Here is a 16,932-nt window from a genome sequence, read left to right on the forward strand (position 1 = left end):
CATTCCCTGCTCCTTTGTAATGTATAGCTGCAGGTAGGGAAATGCCCCTTGCCACCACTGGGCCTGGGCGGAGGGGTTGGCTGTCACAGTTCTGAGCAGGCTTGGATGAACCCAGGCAAACTGTGTTTGTACCAAGCCCAGGCTCATCAGTACTCAAGATGAAGAGTCAGACTCAGAAAAATGAAGCTATATAATGCCTCAAATATACATATTATAAATAAGCTTGCATAGTTAAAATAATAATTTAAACTGTATATATAACCAAAGCTGTGTTTTCCTCATTCCTTTCATACAGATAACCTTTAAAGCATTGTGCAGCTCTGGTACTGTGTGTTGTGGTGTGCTGCAATACAGGTACATCAGGGGTGCTATACACAGGTATATTGGGGTGCAATTTCAAATGAATGGCACATTGGTGTGAAGCTGGCCTAATATTCATCTCTAGGAATATTCCAAGTGTGACTAGCTCTTATTATATGGTTTTACTATACACAACAATATTTTTGTAAGACATTGACATGGCAGCTATTTTTTGGAGGCAAATCACTGATAAGTAAGTAGCTGCCATGCTCAGGGGAAATTTACTATGAACCATGTCAGATATCATGTTCTTTTAAAGGAATGGGAAGTTGTGTGTGTGTGTGTGTGTGTGTGTGTGTGTGTTGAGTGCTTCTGTATTTTACATGAAATGGTAATTTAAAGCCCAGTTTCATACAAAACAGGGGGGAAAAGGGCTAGAACCCCTGTTAGGGTTTTACTGCTGCCCCTGGTGACTCTGTTGAGGATATTGTCTCTCACCAGGAAAGGTCATGGTGGGAAATATCCTTCATGGAGGCACAAATAACAGTAAAAAGCAAATTTTTGTGGTAGAATGGGGAACAGTTATAACATTTGTCAAGTTTTTTTAGCTGCCTGTGACCTTTTGGGAGAGATTTGCCCTTCCTGTCCCTGTATGTCAAGGTATTAAAGGGTGTCACCATGATATAAAGTGAGGGGGAATCTCAGACAGCAATAAAACCCTGACAGAAGTTCTAAGTAGGGATGCACTGATATATCGGCAGTCGAAACATATCGGCCGAAAATGCTACTTTTGGCATAATGCCGAAAGTGCAATTTTCCTGCCGATACATCGGCGCATCCATGCTTTCTTTCCTCCCCGCTGGGCGCTGCTCTGCGTTCCAGCGGGAAGGAGAGAAACTGTGATAGCCGGCCGAGCGCTGCAGGAGGAGAGCGCTGTGAGCGGCCGGCGTCTCCTCCCACACCGGCAGAGCAGTGTGTGGGCGGAGACAGGCCGCGCTGTCACAGGAGGCTGAGCTCTCCTTCCTACACCGCTCGCTCAGCCTCCTGTGACAGTGTGTCAGAGAGGAGAGCAAGGTACACACACTCAGCGAATATAAAAATTAAAAAGTTTATAAAAAAATGAAAATAAAATATTTGAAAAAATGAAAATAAAATATTTGAAAAAATGAAAATAAAAAATATTTCGGTATCAGTTTCGACCTGACAATTTTTTTTATTTCGGTTTTAAAATTTCCATTTCGGTGCACCTCTAGTTCTAAGCTTTTCACAGTCTTTGCAAACTTTTGTCTGGAGTCGGAATTTATAACACTGATTTCCAATATACATTTCATCTTGCTGTATTTAAATGTAATTTTAATTAAAATAGATAAAGTGTAAACCCTAATACATTTCTCTTACTTGCTCCCCTTTGGTACCATTTAAAAGCATTTAGTTATATCTGTTGGCTAAGTACAAAAAAATATACCCGTTGTTTATGTCAGAAATTCAAAGCAGCCCTGTTTCCAGTGCTCACTTCCTGTGTAATCTCAAGGAAAGTAACTAACCCTTCCCAGTTCTAATCTTGGAACTACAGGATGATTAGCCATTATGTTGGGGAGATAAGAGAGTAGATCGGTCTGAGTAGTTTAGCAAAAGAAAACTGAGCTGGGCTGACAACACTTAGCGCACACTGTGTGTTACAATGCTGTGTGTTATTAGCCCATGCCAGGTATTAGGAGCAGAGTGTATTTCTTGCAGATCAACAGGTATTTTCCTGTACTGGAAAGGTCTTACAATGGATTACAAAAAAATGTGCACATATTACACATGTACTGCATTTTTTCATTATTTTACCCTGCCATACACTTAAATGGCATAACCCTTTTGGTGACAGGAGAGAACAAATAAGTTAAAGCAATACTGATTTAGGTGACATAAGTTGACTTCCCTCTTCTAGCAATGTTAATATGTAAATTGCAATCAACATTACAAACCTGCTGTGACCCATCTCCATTTACGATATGTGGCATCATGGCTACCTCCCCATTCAGTAAGGGTGGCAGTTCCACTGGGATTTGGTCGGTCATCATCATTGTGACGTACATTCATGGAGAACTTTCTCTCAGCTGCCTTCCTAAAATTGCCAAAAGAAAATAATGATTACACACTAATACATTACAGAGTTACAGACTATTTTTGTTACAGCCTATTATGATGATATTGGCAGTAGTCAGAAAACCGAGGCACTCCAAATACTGCCAATGATACCTGGCAATGCCACTATTTGTCATATATATGGGTTTGAGACATGCAATAAAAAAATTGTGAGGGTGGATGTCTCCAACAGAGACAGATCTGACAGAGATCCTTTCCCACTCAATCCAAAGCTAGAAAAAAAACAGTTGGCTGGCATTCTATTTTAATTGGTATAGGTCTGTAAAGACAGCAAGGTTTACTGATAAATACTGTATAATAAAATAGTATGCAGTACAACAAATCAGTCAGCTGAAACCTAGCTTTCAGTAGTCTTAGAGACACTGTCACGACCAACATAAAAAAAGGATAAAAAAACAGCATTGTAAAATACTTACCATCAGGATGTAGGCTTACTTCAATCTTCTCCCAGAGCAAGACTCGCCAGTGGGATAGTCAGCATCCAACATATGTCTGTCTACTGCTCCCCTGGACACTACAACACTACTGCAGCTCTAAAGGGACACGCTACCCACTGTGCAAGGGAGCGAAGATTTGAGTCAATCTACATGCTAATGGTAAGTATTTCAATTTAATTTTACAATGCTGTTTTCTTTGCCATCGACAGCGTCCCTTTTAAAAATACTGGTAACAGTTGACTTCTTACAGGTTGATGAAGGATACAGAAAAAAAATGTAAAGAAGCTTGATTGGATGCCATTCTTCTACAGTGTATTAAGTTAAGTTTCAACGGTTTAAGGTCACTACAATTGCCTTGAGGCCATAAAACACTAAACAAATTGTGAGTTCTATCCTTACAGTAAATAAACCAGGCCTACAGCTCAAATCACGAGTCAGGGTATGAGATAGGTATGGCTAATGGCAGTACAGTACATCAAGTCACTTCTATCAACCCAGCCTTGACCACAGACGAGGAACAGTTGTAAAAAAAGCAATAAGAATAAATGTTTATGAAATGAGAACTCTATGCCAGGCCTCTTAGGATGAAAGACATGGCTAGCAAGGTAGCAATGCCTGCTCTTGCGGAAAATATTCTGAGACATGACCCAAACTAAGAAGAATGTACACAGCTGCTTGATCTAGCAACAAATAGTCTGGAAACTGTCGCTTTGTCTCTGCAGCAGAGTGAAATCACACATGTTACTTTCGAGGCACTTGCATTGCAAGGGGAAATGATGGATTGTTGCTCTGCGATAGTGAAAATCAAAATATGTTCAATGCAATGGGGACAGCGATAAATGCTTAAACAGGATGGATGCTCCGATTTACAGATGAACTAATCCTCAATGTCCACAGCTGCTTTTCCTAAACATTCCACACACTGCTTATAAACTGCTCGTCATTGAAACATATGTATTAGGATGTAGTTAGTGGCTCCAGGCAGGTCTTGCTGCTGCAGCACGGGTGGGAGTTGGAGAAGCAAATGCCATTTATTAATCCTTTGATGAATCTAAATTTAGAAAAGTAGTGAAGTTCAACTACAAAATGTATACATTGCTTATGCAAATATTTAGTAAAATAGAATATATACTTTCTTTAATTTAAATTGTATATAATAACTCATTATTTTTAACATTATTTTGCACACAGCATGCATCTGTACAGAAGGTATTACAGATCCACTTAGACTGCGGATAAACTATCATGAAAAATATCAACAGTCGTGTTGCATGTCCAGCAATCTGATCTGTGGCTCCCGCATACATAGAGACATACTATGTACATCAAACACTAAATAGGTTTAGGTGCAGATTGATCTAGATTAGGTCATGCAAAAAAGATGACCAGTTGGTCTAATGTTGACAGGTGGTACCCCAGCAGAGTCGTGTCCAGAATGCAATGGGTAGAAGAGCAGTGGTCTTCTGGGGGATGCATACATCATGTTTCATATTCAAGCATGTCCCATTTATCAGCAGATTTGGTCAAAAATTGTCTATTGGGCCTAATAACTGGTATTTGATTGGAACCCTATTGGGCCTAATAACTGGTATTTGAAAACCCTATGAGAAAACAAAAATGTGGCGGTTGCAATTATTGACCATCCTCTGACAGTGTATGTTAGTTGCTTGGCTGTTTCTGGCTTTAATACTTTGAGTGACTAACCCGGGGCAAGAATGAAGCAAGAGAGGTCAGAGTGAAACCAGAACTCGGGTTATTTATTCATTCTAGGTCAGCAACTCAAAGTATTGAAAACATTGGTTCAGTTTGGCATCCAGGCAAACTTCAGCAGAGGACAACAATGGCCAGCTTTTTTTTCTCTTATGCTCAAATTTCCCATAAATACAACTTATCTATTCTAGACTCACTTTTGCCATCCAGTTGAAAGTGTAACTATGTCTATGACACGGTAGTGAAGGTTAAAAAGCCCTGTGCGGTTTTTACTGCTCACGGGGTCTTGGTTTAAGTGACACTTAACTCAGATGTTAAATCTTAAAAAGGAGTTCTAGTACCTTAATTATTAACAATACTGTTGCTTATTTGTGCATCACCCGGCTGTAGATCCTCAAATCATCTCAGAATTCATGATGACACTGTCCTTCCTTCTGGAGGGTGGCTACTTTTGTTCTCCTTGGTCCTTGTGGGTGTTGTAAAGTAGCCCCGCTCCAAGCTCACTCCCGTCATTCAGAGATGATTTGAGGATCTAGAGCTGAGTGATGCACAAATAAGCTACATTTTTATTAATAGCTAGGATACTTAAATATTTTTAAGATTTAAAAGAGAACTAAGGGGTAACCTTTTTTTTCACCCATAGTTCTCTTTAGGGTCATGGGAGAATGTTAATAAAACTCAGTATATAGCGGGCCATTGCCTGCTATATGCTGAGAGCACCGCAGACGGGGCAGATCCCAACAATACTGTAGAGATCCACCCTGCTGGCTGATTGACAGCTGGCTCTGCCTATCTAGTGGCAGAGCCAGCTGTGCCCGCCCCCTCTCCTGTCAATCCCTCCAGTCAGCGCTGGAGGATCGGAGAGGGGGGGGGGAGAATCCCTGTGAGGAGAGGTGATTGACAGTCACCGCTATCTGCAGGGAGATGATCGGGAAGTGAGCGAGTGGCGGTATGTGTTCAGTCACTTCCCGATCAATAGAGCCGATGTGTGACAGGTTGGCTCTATCTAGGAGGATGAGTGTAATTCACTCACCCCCTAGTTCTCCATTAACTCCTGATTTGAAAAGACAGTTTCCCTTACTTCCTGTCCACTGACAACAGCTTTAGCAGAAGATAAGAAAGTTAGTTTTTTTCTGTCCATGTTGCTGTTTGAGGGTTCCCCTTACTTAATATCTGGTAAAACATTTTCCTCAGGACAGGACTCTCTGATAGAGCTCTGGATAGCAGTAAAGCCTGACAGAGGTACTAACCCTTCCCCACTCTATCCAAAACTACGAAAAACTTTTGGCTTGGTCTATACTTAAATATGTTTTTTAATACGTGGATGCCACATTGTACCGATAACGTTTGGTAGCACATTGACTACAATATTATTAGTGGCATTTACATCTATTGTAAAATAGTAGTGTATGACATGCACGAAGTATTGAAAACAAAAACAAAAGAACAAGATTAAAGGAAACCTGCGCTTTGCTCAATTACGGCAAAGCAACAAGTCCTCTTTATTCCCCAACACCTACCCAGCATATACTCTCTTCACCCCTCCCTCCTACATTCAGCATTACAAAATGAAGCAAATATCCAGTACTTCCAGGAATGGAGGAGTATTTGACTCTATATGACAGCACCAAGCCAATCATGTTCAAAGCCCTGTCAAAGCAACAAATCCAGCAACTCATAGCTTTTACAGGACATTCCATCACTCCAAGTGGCTGAAATGAGCATCAGGGGAGTTAAAGGAAGTTAAATATATGCTGTGGCGGAGGACTAAGTGAATCTGTTGCTTTGTCCTGCATGGGAAAAGTACAGGCTTCCTTTAAAAAAATAAAAGTAATGTGGGTATTTTAAAAAAAAAGAAAAAAAACAACAACATTGAATGTATTTGAAATGCAACTAGTTAAAGCATCTTAACTAGACTTTGTATCAGCCTCTTGTAATATCCTCTACAGTAGACTCATCATCTACGACAGAAAGAGGCAGCACAAGCTGTCATTTGGGTGTGATAAATCGACATGTGTCAACAAGGAAAATACTGACAGAAGTATAGAGCAGAGGGATGAACTCATAAGTGTGCCACTTCTCATTCACTGTCCAATAACAGACTGGAGGCGTGAAGGTGACCAAGCTGTGCTGTTTAACTGCAGAGAGAAAAGAAAGGTCACCAACATTCCTTTGTGGTCTGCCAGCAACAAATACATCTCATGAAAGGCTGGACTGAAATAAAAATCTTTTTGACAGGTATAAAAGATCCTACAGTATATATGCCTTTTAACTGTAACTTAAATCTAGTGTTTAAAGTGACAAAGTCAAAATGTTTTTCCCTCCCCCCAATGTAAATGTCAGCACTTACCTTAAATTATGTTTTCTAATCCGATCATCTTCTTTCTTATCCTTTTCATCTGTCCCTCCAGCGCTGCGGCTGGTCTCCGATCCAGCGCTGACTCCTCTGAGCTTGCTGGCACTTCCTGTCCCACATGTGTCTGCATGCGGGTGCACGCGTCCATAGACTAACCTTGTGTCTCTCCTCGCGTCCCGGCCGAAAATGTTAACTGCGCATACACCCGTCCCAAGATGCTTTGCGGCCACCCGAGAATTTTCACATTTTTAGACGGGAGCGCGCGGGGAAGACACAGGTAAGTATTAACCCTTTTCAAAGCGGGGTTTTTTGTTGGTTTTTTTTACACTTTTTGCATATATCTACTGCTTGCTAGCAGTAGATATATGCAAAAAAAAACGGAGGCTTTAATTATCCTTTAAAGGCTAACGTTCCCCCCTTCCACAGTGCTAATGTAAGGACTTACCTTAAATGATGCCTCTTAACCCAATCATCTTCTTTCCTGTAGTTTTTAGCTGTCCCTCCAGCGCTGGTGCGGGTCTCTGATCCAGCGCTCACTCCTCTGTCCTCCTCTTCTCATGTCCCACGGAGTCTCTGTGGGCGCATGCTGCTCCATATACTTACCTTGTGTCTCTCCTTGTCTCCCGGTCGAACATCTGAACTGCGCATGCGCCCGTCTGAGACATTTTCAGATGTTCGGACCGGAGCGTGTGGCGGAGACACAGGTAAGTATTAACCCTTTGAAAAAGCTATTTTTTTCCATCGTTTTGCATATATCTACTGCTTGTTAGCAGTAGATATATGCAAAAACATACGAGGGTTTAATAACCCTTTAATGTCTCACTTAAAGATTATCTACAAACAGACATCTATTATTAAATTATATTTATTACTTATCGTTTAAGAAAACTGTACAGGAAACATATCTACCATCTATAAATCTAATTAGGTTGAACTAGGATTTATTTATTCTTGATTCATTTATGTCTACTGGAATTATGCAAGAATAAAATGTAGCTGTTATGCAAGAATTATACTAAACACGGCTTCAATTTAAAATGCAGCGAAGTACAGCTTATTTATAAATGTGTACCAGTTATTAAAAACATCTGCTGGCCCAACAAGCTAGTGAGGAAGAAGGAAACAATTGAACCAAGATGTCATACTCCTTTTATTGTAGGGTTTATTCTCATAAAATAATTCTAGGTGACACTATCGTGCTTACAAAGCAACTTACTTAACAATTAAAATGTGCAAAATGCCTACCTATGACAGCTAATCAAAAACAATCTCTTAAAATGTAGCCAAAACTTTTTTTTTCGGTTTTGAATCAAGTGGGACAGATCTGAACCTCTGTCAAGTTTTTATTACTGTCAATGTCCTAAGTAGGTAGAGTCACTCTCTCTGTTCTGATGACCACATTGTCTCTGGCAACAAATGATGGGAAATACAAACGTTTACAGTTGTCACCAGAACAGGAATAGAGAAGAAATCTTCCAATGAGGCATCTGCTCTGGTGCCAACTGTCTATGGTAAATTCTCTTCTTTCTGTAGAAATTTAATCTACCTTCCTGTTCTGTCTCTGGGACAGGGAAAAAAGGTCAAACTGACAGGGGTTTTAACCTTTCCCTTCGCTATCCTACATACGTTTAAACTGATTAGACTGTAGTAAGAAAAAATCTGTTGTTTAAAAACATCGTCATTACTCTTTTTATTTTCTATTGTGCAAAGATTCATTTTATATTAGACTTTAAGCAGACGGCACTCAACATTTTTCTTCACTGTTGAGCCATGTGAGAAGTACTAGGTACTTCCAAATACGTACAGGGGAACACTTGACTCACGCTGCCTCCCTATAAAGCACAATTGCTACCTGAGTGGCAAATGACCAGTCATGGGGGGAAGGCGAGGGGCATTCATATCCCTGTTTAAGTTTCAAATTTTGAGCAGCCTGGCAATGAGTTGGAGAAGTAGGGAGCACAGGGTAGGGCCCTAAGGTCCCTCCTGTTAAATGGAGGCTGCTACTTTTCTCAGTATAGGAAAGTACAGGTTGACTTTGAAATTAATCTATGGCAATGGATAACATGAATGTGCCAGTAAAAATTTATTTTGTAAGCTTGGTCTGTTTCTCTGTACAGTGCGACTGAAGGCACAAAATCAGTACAATAAAAAATTCCTCCAATTCATGTAGTCACCAGTTACGCCTCTCCCTTCCCAATTTCACTTTTGGTCAATCACTTTAATGCGTGGCCTTGCTTACTAATAACAGAGGTGATGCAGGGCTGGTGAACAGGAATCTAGTTGTATCTCAAAGCTCTGATTTTCAGGACTCCTGGAGGCTCTGCAAAAGAATAAGACCCAGTATGCAAGCTGACACTTTTATATATTTTCTTTGCCACTGCTTTTGCTTTACATTACTGCCCAATATATACTGATGTTCTTTATTTTATATAACTGATTGAAATTGTGTATACCATGTAATAATTTGATGAAACAAAGCACTTATGTGTGAAGGGAAACTTGGTCAGAAGTAATGTAGAATTATTTTTTTTTTTTTACCAGTGTGCAAGATGAGGTAAGTTTTAGGGCTTGTGTGGATGGGCTTTTTTTCATTACAGATTGATTTTGCATTTCCATACAAGTCTAAGGGAATGCAAAGTCCACTTGAAGCAAGTCAAATGCAGGGCAGAAGGAGGTCAACTACAGGTCCAATACATCTGTGAATGAATTTTGAATGATCCCAGAAGCATCTCAAACGAATGCATTTAACACGAGCCCATCGCCACAGGCCCAAACTGTACCAAATTTAGATCTTTACTTGTTGTTGGAAGACATTATATTTCTATGCTGGAGGTTTTTTTTTTATATAAATGGTATGGTTGTATTTTTTAAATACGTACAAAAGCCTTGTTTAAAACATAGGACAGGTTTTTATGATGACAGAGAAGCGATCTCCCATCCAGTTGCTGCTTTTGTATGTCTTGCATCCACAGTACAACACATGATTACAGGAGGTCATTTCGGGTTTATAAAGTCTGGATTGGACATCTAACACAATCATATGAGGCCCAGTGGCATTTCAGCTAATATGACATTCTTTTGTGTTATTAAGATTGATACTGTGCAGTATCCTTTTAAAAGAGCAATGTCTATTATGATGCGTCACAAACAATATGAAGAAAAACTGACTGAGCAACGAGAGTAATGGAATTGTAAGAAATACAGTGGAACACTTTGAAAATGCCTTGCTATGAAATTTTTTTCTTTGCGATGTAATACTGTAATGAAAAAGAAGCATATAGCAAACAGAGCTAGCTACGTACACATGAAAATATCAACAGTGATAACTTTGGATGGTTAGTTTTCAGTTCATTTTCTACCTATGATATTGTATATTTTCAACACAATGCAAAGAACATTAGAAGGGCCATTAAAGCTTGATAGCATGGTAAATCATGTTTTTATATCACTCGGAACTAAGGTGTACATTGAGCCCAAATTTTGCGACGAATCCCATTTAAGTCTTTGGGACGGGGGGAACTTCTGCTTTAAAATTCAGGCTAGTTTTGAACCTATTCATCACAAACTGCCTGCACCAGAGAACAACCTTGTCCTCAATAATCTCACTTCGCCCAAGTACAACTCCCAGGGATTTGAGAGGGGTGAAACATGGCAGTTAAAGCCTGCCCAATTTCAGGATATCGTTTACACATGATTTTATGCACTATCATTTAAAGCATTAGTGCCAGCAATAGAAACTCCTAGCATTGGTGTTTGTGACTGCGATAACTGACAGCATTGGTGTCAGTGGCTGCAATAAAAATCCCCAGCATTAGTGCCAGTAACCACAATAGTAACCTGCAACATTGGTGCCAGTGACAACAATAATAATCTGCAACATTGGTGCCATTGACCACAATAATAACCCATAACATTGGTGCCAGTGACCACAATAATAACCCCCAGCATAGGAGTCAGTGACCACAATAATGCTGCTTGGTGGCAGTGCCATTTCAAACCTCCTTCATTGGTCATCAGTGGCTATGCTTTTAATTGCACCTTAACCCCCTCCCTGCATTGATGGTCACTGGCAGTGTTAACCTCACCCATACCTGTGGTCAGTTGCCAAGTTATTTAACCCCCGCTCAGTGTTTATTTACCGGATCACCCTCCCATGCCTAACTTTAATGGCAGAAATGGCAATAAAGGAAAAATATATGTGGCACTTTGGTGCACACTACTTTATCGCACAAGTATGCGGTGATATTCTGCAAAGGGCAGCATTGCCTGTGTTAGCAACAAGTGTACACTGGGCACCCAGAAATAAAAAAGGGTTCCTAGCAACAGAAAATAAAATACACCCCCAAAAATCAACCCTAAAACACTAAATCCCAACCCAATTTTTTTAACCTAACAGGAAAAGAAAATAAATACGTGTAAAATAAAATTTAAAAAACCCAGAAAGGAAAGCAAAAAAAATACTGCATCGGAACCTAGAAGCTAAACAGCAACTACAAAAAACATGGTAGTCTTAAAAAGGACTGTTGGGTCTGTGGAAACTAAACACAGGGAGGGGGGAGGTACACAAGAATATGTAGCCCACCACACTGCAATGAACAGCATTTTAGCGCAATGTAGCACCATAACTCTCCCTGCACAGACTGTTGGCTCTCCCTACACTGCTCTAACACATACTGACAAACGGCTGCAGGGAACCCACCCTTTTATAGCAAGAGCTTGGTACATAGGCACATTCTGACCCTGCTGACCACAGTTGAAAGGACAGGTAGGGTATTATGGCTACTTTAAAATTCAGTCCAGCAAATTTTACCTTAATTTAGCCAAAACTGCACGCCTCAAACCTCTTGGATTCATTACAAACCCACTGCGTGCCGAATCCGAACCTCATCCCTTCTCTAGGTATGCCATATTCTTTTTTTTTCTTTTATTTCTAAAACTTACTGTTGTGGAAAAATATACTATGAGTTGTATATATAACTTTAGCAGTGTTTCTCCAAGACTTGAAATGTATTCCAAGGGTTTCTCTGGGGTAGAAAGGCTAAAAAAGGCTGATCTAATGTGAAATACATATATTATTATATGATTTTGCATGGCGCAAATGCATTAAAAAAAAAGACACAAAATGCCTTTTGTGCATTAGCCATTCACTTTATTGGGCCTGATTACCATGCATATATGTATAAAAGTGCAGCATGTGTTATAAAATGGCACTATTCTGCAATGCATAGATGTGAACTAGCCAGATTTTAAATGAAATACTGTTCTACTTGAAAATTAAGTAAAATGCATACACTTGACCACAGCAAAGAGGGAAAGAGCCCTAAATCAATCTTGATATCAGTCTTTTGTAATCCTCTGTACAGTAGTACTCAGGCTTATAGAAATAAATGAATAAAGGCAAATAAACTAAGGCAACTGGACTTGCTGTATTTTTCTTGAAGACATTTCACTGGTCATCCACTAGCTGGATAAGGAAATTCCCATATTGCACACAAACATTGGCGATGATGGTACTGATTGTACTACAGCAAAAGATACAGCAATTACAAGTATAATATGTAAAAATGGCTTGAATTGTTTGTTCGCCAATGCCAGAAGTCTGCACAGCAAAATGGGAGAACTGGAAGCTTTGGTGCATGAGGAGAACTATGACATAATTGGTATTGCTGAATCTTGGCTTGGTTCTTCACATGATTGGGCTGTTAATATTCCTGGTTATACTCTCTTTCAAAGACACAGGGTAAAACGAAAAGGTGGCGGAGTTTGTCTCTATGCGAGGAGTGATCTTAAAGTGAGTGTGAAAGAGGACTTTGTTTATGGTGAGTGTGATGGTGCTGAGGCGTTATGGGTGGAGTTGTATACTGGTATGCATAACGCAAAGGTAATTGTTGGAGTTTGTTACTGAAGAGCTAGAGACTCAGCTCCTTAAACAAATAGAAAGGACTGCAAGGGCGGGGACAGTAGTATTAAAGGGCCGGACATTTATAAACTTATTACATGATAATTTTATGGTACAGTTTGTAGAAGCCCCAACAAGACATAATGCTCTGCTGGATCTGGTAATCTCAAACAATGCAGAGCTTATTACAAATATTCATATAAAAGAACATGTGTAGCAGTGACCATAATATGATTTCATTTAGCTTAAGTTGTAAACAACATTCACATACTGGAAAAATAAAAACACTTAACTTCAGGAGAGCAAATTTTCCCATGCTGAGGGCTGCTCTTAAAGACTTAGAGTGGGAGGGAATATTTGCATAAAAAAACACTGAACAAAAATGGGAATGCTTCAAAACAATTGTTTGCAACCATACGGCAAAATATATTCCAGTAAGCAATAAGTTTCAAAGGCTAAAAGTAAAACCCATGTGGCTGACATCCAATGTTAAAAAAGCCATAAACGATAAGAAAAGGGCGTTTAAACAATATAAAAATGAAGGAACACTGTCGTCATTTGAAAGCTACAAAGAATATAATAAAATATGTAAAAAGGAAATAAAGCTTGCAAAGATTCAAAACGATTGACAGGTTGCAAAAGATTGCAAGATTAACCCCAAAAAATGATTTAACTATATCAATAGTAAAAAAAACAGGTGCATGTTGGCCCCTTAAAAGATAACTCAGAGTTGGTAACTGGGGACAATGAGAAGGCAAATCTATTAAATACTTTCTTCAGCTCTGTGCACACCAAGGAACATGATATAATTCAAGTCCATAATGGGGATCGCAGTGCCATACCCTCTACCGAACCACAATGGCTGACTATTGATATGGTCCAGAAACATATAGACAAAATGAAGGTGAATAAAGCACCTGGACCAGATGGCTTACACCCACGTGTCCTCAAAGAATTGAGCTATGTAATTTCAAAGCTATTGTATCTAATTTTTAGAGACTCTCTAACGACTGGCTTGGTGCCGATGGATTGGCGCAAAGCCAATGTGGTGCCTATATTTCTAAAGGGATCAAAATCTTTACCAAGTAATTACAGACCTGTAAGTTTAACCTCAATAGTTGGCAAGATACTTGAAAGTTTGATCAAGGATCACATGCAATTGTTTTTGCTTGAAAATAATATCATAAGCGATAGTCAGCACGGATTCACAAAAGACAGAAGTTGTCAAACAAACCTACTTTCTTTTTATGAGGAAGTGAGTAAAAAATTGGACAGAGGAATGCCTGTGGATATAGTATACTTGGACTTTGCAAAAGCGTTTGACACAGTTCCCCACATGCGGCTAATGTATAAGTTAAGGTCAGTAGGTATAGAGTATTCAATCTGTAATTGGATAGAAAACTGGCTTAACTACCTGCTGTCCGGCCGTTGTAATTAAACGGCCGGACAGCGGCTTCTTGGGGGCGGGTGGGCGTCTTTAGATGTCCTATCCCGCTCCGCTCGTGCCCGCCGCTAGGCGGCGCCGCACGAGCGGGAAACTGACTTTAAATGTAAACAGCCAGCGATGGCTGTTTACATACAAGCGTTCGAGCGTCTCTACAGACCGCTTGTAATATCCGGTCGAGTGTGCGGGCCCCCTCTCCGTCGCCGCCGCTGCTGGTGATCCTGGGCTGGTGATCCTGTGAGCCAGGGACCAGCACAGCAGCTCTGCGGCCGGAGCTCAGTACACGAGCTCTGTTTGATCTCCTCTTCTGAATGCAGGCAGTGATGTGTATTACATCACTTCCTGCATTCAGTGTCACTCTCCGGTACAGAAACCGGAGAGAAGCTGGTGAAGCAGTTCTCTGCTTCATCAGCTTCTCTGGGGGTCCCTAGGTGACATTAGGGGTCTTAAGACCCCTGATGTCTCCATAAAGAGGACCTGTCACTGCAAATTGGCTATCACATAGGGAGCTTGCTTGCTCCCTATGTGATAGCAATAAAGTTCAGTAAAAAAAAAAGGTTTAAAAAAATTTGTTACAAAAAAAATAAAAAAATAAAAAATCACATATCAAAGCAATAAAAAAACAAATTAAAAGTCCCCCGCCCTGACACGTACACACAAACAAGCGTCAAGCCCGCCTACGTGCGAAAACTCAGATTACATCCATGCAGTTCAGTTTTGGGCACCAGTTCACAAAAAGGATGTTGTGGAACTGGAGAAAGTGCAGCGAAGGGCAACTAAACTCATAAGAGGCATGAAGGAGCTCAGCTGTGAGGAACGATTAACTGACCTGAATTAAAGATCCCAGGACGCCTGTGCTGGAAGACACAGGTCTGATCCAGTGGCTGACTCAGGCCTGTGTCTTCCAACACAGGCGTCCTGGGATCTTTCTGGACTGGACTCTGCTTTCTCCCTAGCAGCTGAGATGGGACTTTCCAGCAGCTGAGATGGGACTTTCATCTGATGCGTGAGATGTTTTTTAATATCCTGTAAGTGCATTACTTTTACCCTTATTAAATAGTCACTTCATACTGCACTTAGATCGGTGCGCCGGTTTTCTTATGTTTCCTTCACAGTGCTGTTATATGGATGTTTCCCTATCCAACCAACCAGGATGCAGGATCGGTGCATACATCTTCTCTGGAGTAATTACCAGTATAACTGGAGTTCATTTGATACTATCAATACATAGTCCATAAGCAATCAATCTTTTTGCGCAAGTTGATGACTTCTGTTTTATGTTGAACTTAGGTCTGATGGTCTAGACACTATAAACCATAATAAACATGGGGGGGGGAGAACAAAAAAAAACCGTGCTAGTACATCTCATAAAATGTGTACATATAGAAAATCCTGTGTTAAATCTCACAAGTGTTGTACAACTCCCACTTAATCTACATAACCTGATGCATTTCCTCACTATTGACTTCCTCTGAGGCGACGGTCTGCGACCTCAGAGGAAGTCAATAGTGACGAAATGCATCAGGTGGGCGGATCTATGCGAGCATTGCAATCATAGAGAAAGGAGCTCCAGTGGGCACAATCCATGTGCAATTGCCTTATTTTAATTGTAAGAGCATTTTTAATCGTTTAAAATAAATTTATTCTGACATACTACACTATGGGAAGCCTTTTTTTTAGGGCTGCGGAAATTAACGATTAATCCCTCGATTAATCGTTAATTTTTTTGATCGATCAAAGTTCTTTTGATCCGTACTCACCTCTCCGCCGGCTTCCGGGTCTTCCGTTGGAGATCCGGTGACGTCACGGACGTGACTCCTCCTCCCTTCCCCAAGTGGCTGTCGGCTAATGAACTGAAGGGGGGAGGAGTCCGGTGATGTCGATGTCCGTGACGTCACTGGACTCCTCCCCCTTCCCTTCGTTACCCGATGAAGCTGCTTGGGCCGGTGAGTACACATCCCCGGCCGGGAGAGAACACTTTTTACCGGAAAGGTTTAATCTGCTCAAATCGAGCAGATTAAACCTTTCCCTGCGATCGTGTTTTTTTCTTTTCTGACATCGGGAGCCGCGGCCTGACCGTCAGTCAGAAAAGAAAAAAAAGGCATATTATTGCATAGCTAGATTCCTATTGGCTATTGCACTTTGCACAAGCCAATAGCAAACTAGCTAATGCAACCGCCCACTGCTGCTGTCAATCAGCAGAGGGGGACCTGAATTTTTCTATCAGGTCCTCTTCTGGTGATTGAAAGCAGCAGGGGGTGGGTGCAATAGCTAGTTTGCTATAGGCTATTGCAAAGTGAAATAGCCAATAGGAATCTAGCTATGCATTCTTATGCCTTTTTTTTCCCTGACAACTGCAACTGGCAGAATACTAAAAAAAAAAAAAAAAAAAACTGCAGATAGCAAAGAAGCTATTGCTTCCTGTGCTATCTGCCATCATTTCAGTGGGGTGCTCTCTCCCAGCCCCCCTAACCCCCCCTCCGCGGATGGGGGGGGAGAGGGCACCTCCCTGAAATGAGAGGGACACCTCCATGAAATTGCTTATTTCAGGTTGGGATCCCTGGCATTGGCCTATACACATACAGCACAGCAATGAAGTAATAAAATGAACTAGGATCACACTAATCCAGCA

At 40.7% G+C, this 16,932-nt stretch overlaps 1 protein-coding gene across 1 annotated transcript in view; it reads right to left on the reverse strand.

The window, feature by feature from the left end:
• The window catches only part of FNDC3B (fibronectin type III domain containing 3B), a 297,291-nt gene that overhangs the window by 217,114 nt on the left and 63,245 nt on the right, over window positions 1–16,932 (reverse strand). The window contains exon 2 of the mRNA XM_018553783.1: window positions 2,274–2,413. Coding sequence (XP_018409285.1) covers window positions 2,274–2,384 — 111 coding nt within the window. The 5' untranslated portion in view covers window positions 2,385–2,413. The remainder of the gene's footprint in view (window positions 1–2,273; window positions 2,414–16,932) is intronic.

Source organism: Nanorana parkeri, unplaced genomic scaffold, assembly GCF_000935625.1.
Source record: "Nanorana parkeri isolate BGI_ZX_2015 unplaced genomic scaffold, ASM93562v1 scaffold129, whole genome shotgun sequence".
Classification (NCBI taxonomy): domain Eukaryota; kingdom Metazoa; phylum Chordata; class Amphibia; order Anura; family Dicroglossidae; genus Nanorana; species Nanorana parkeri.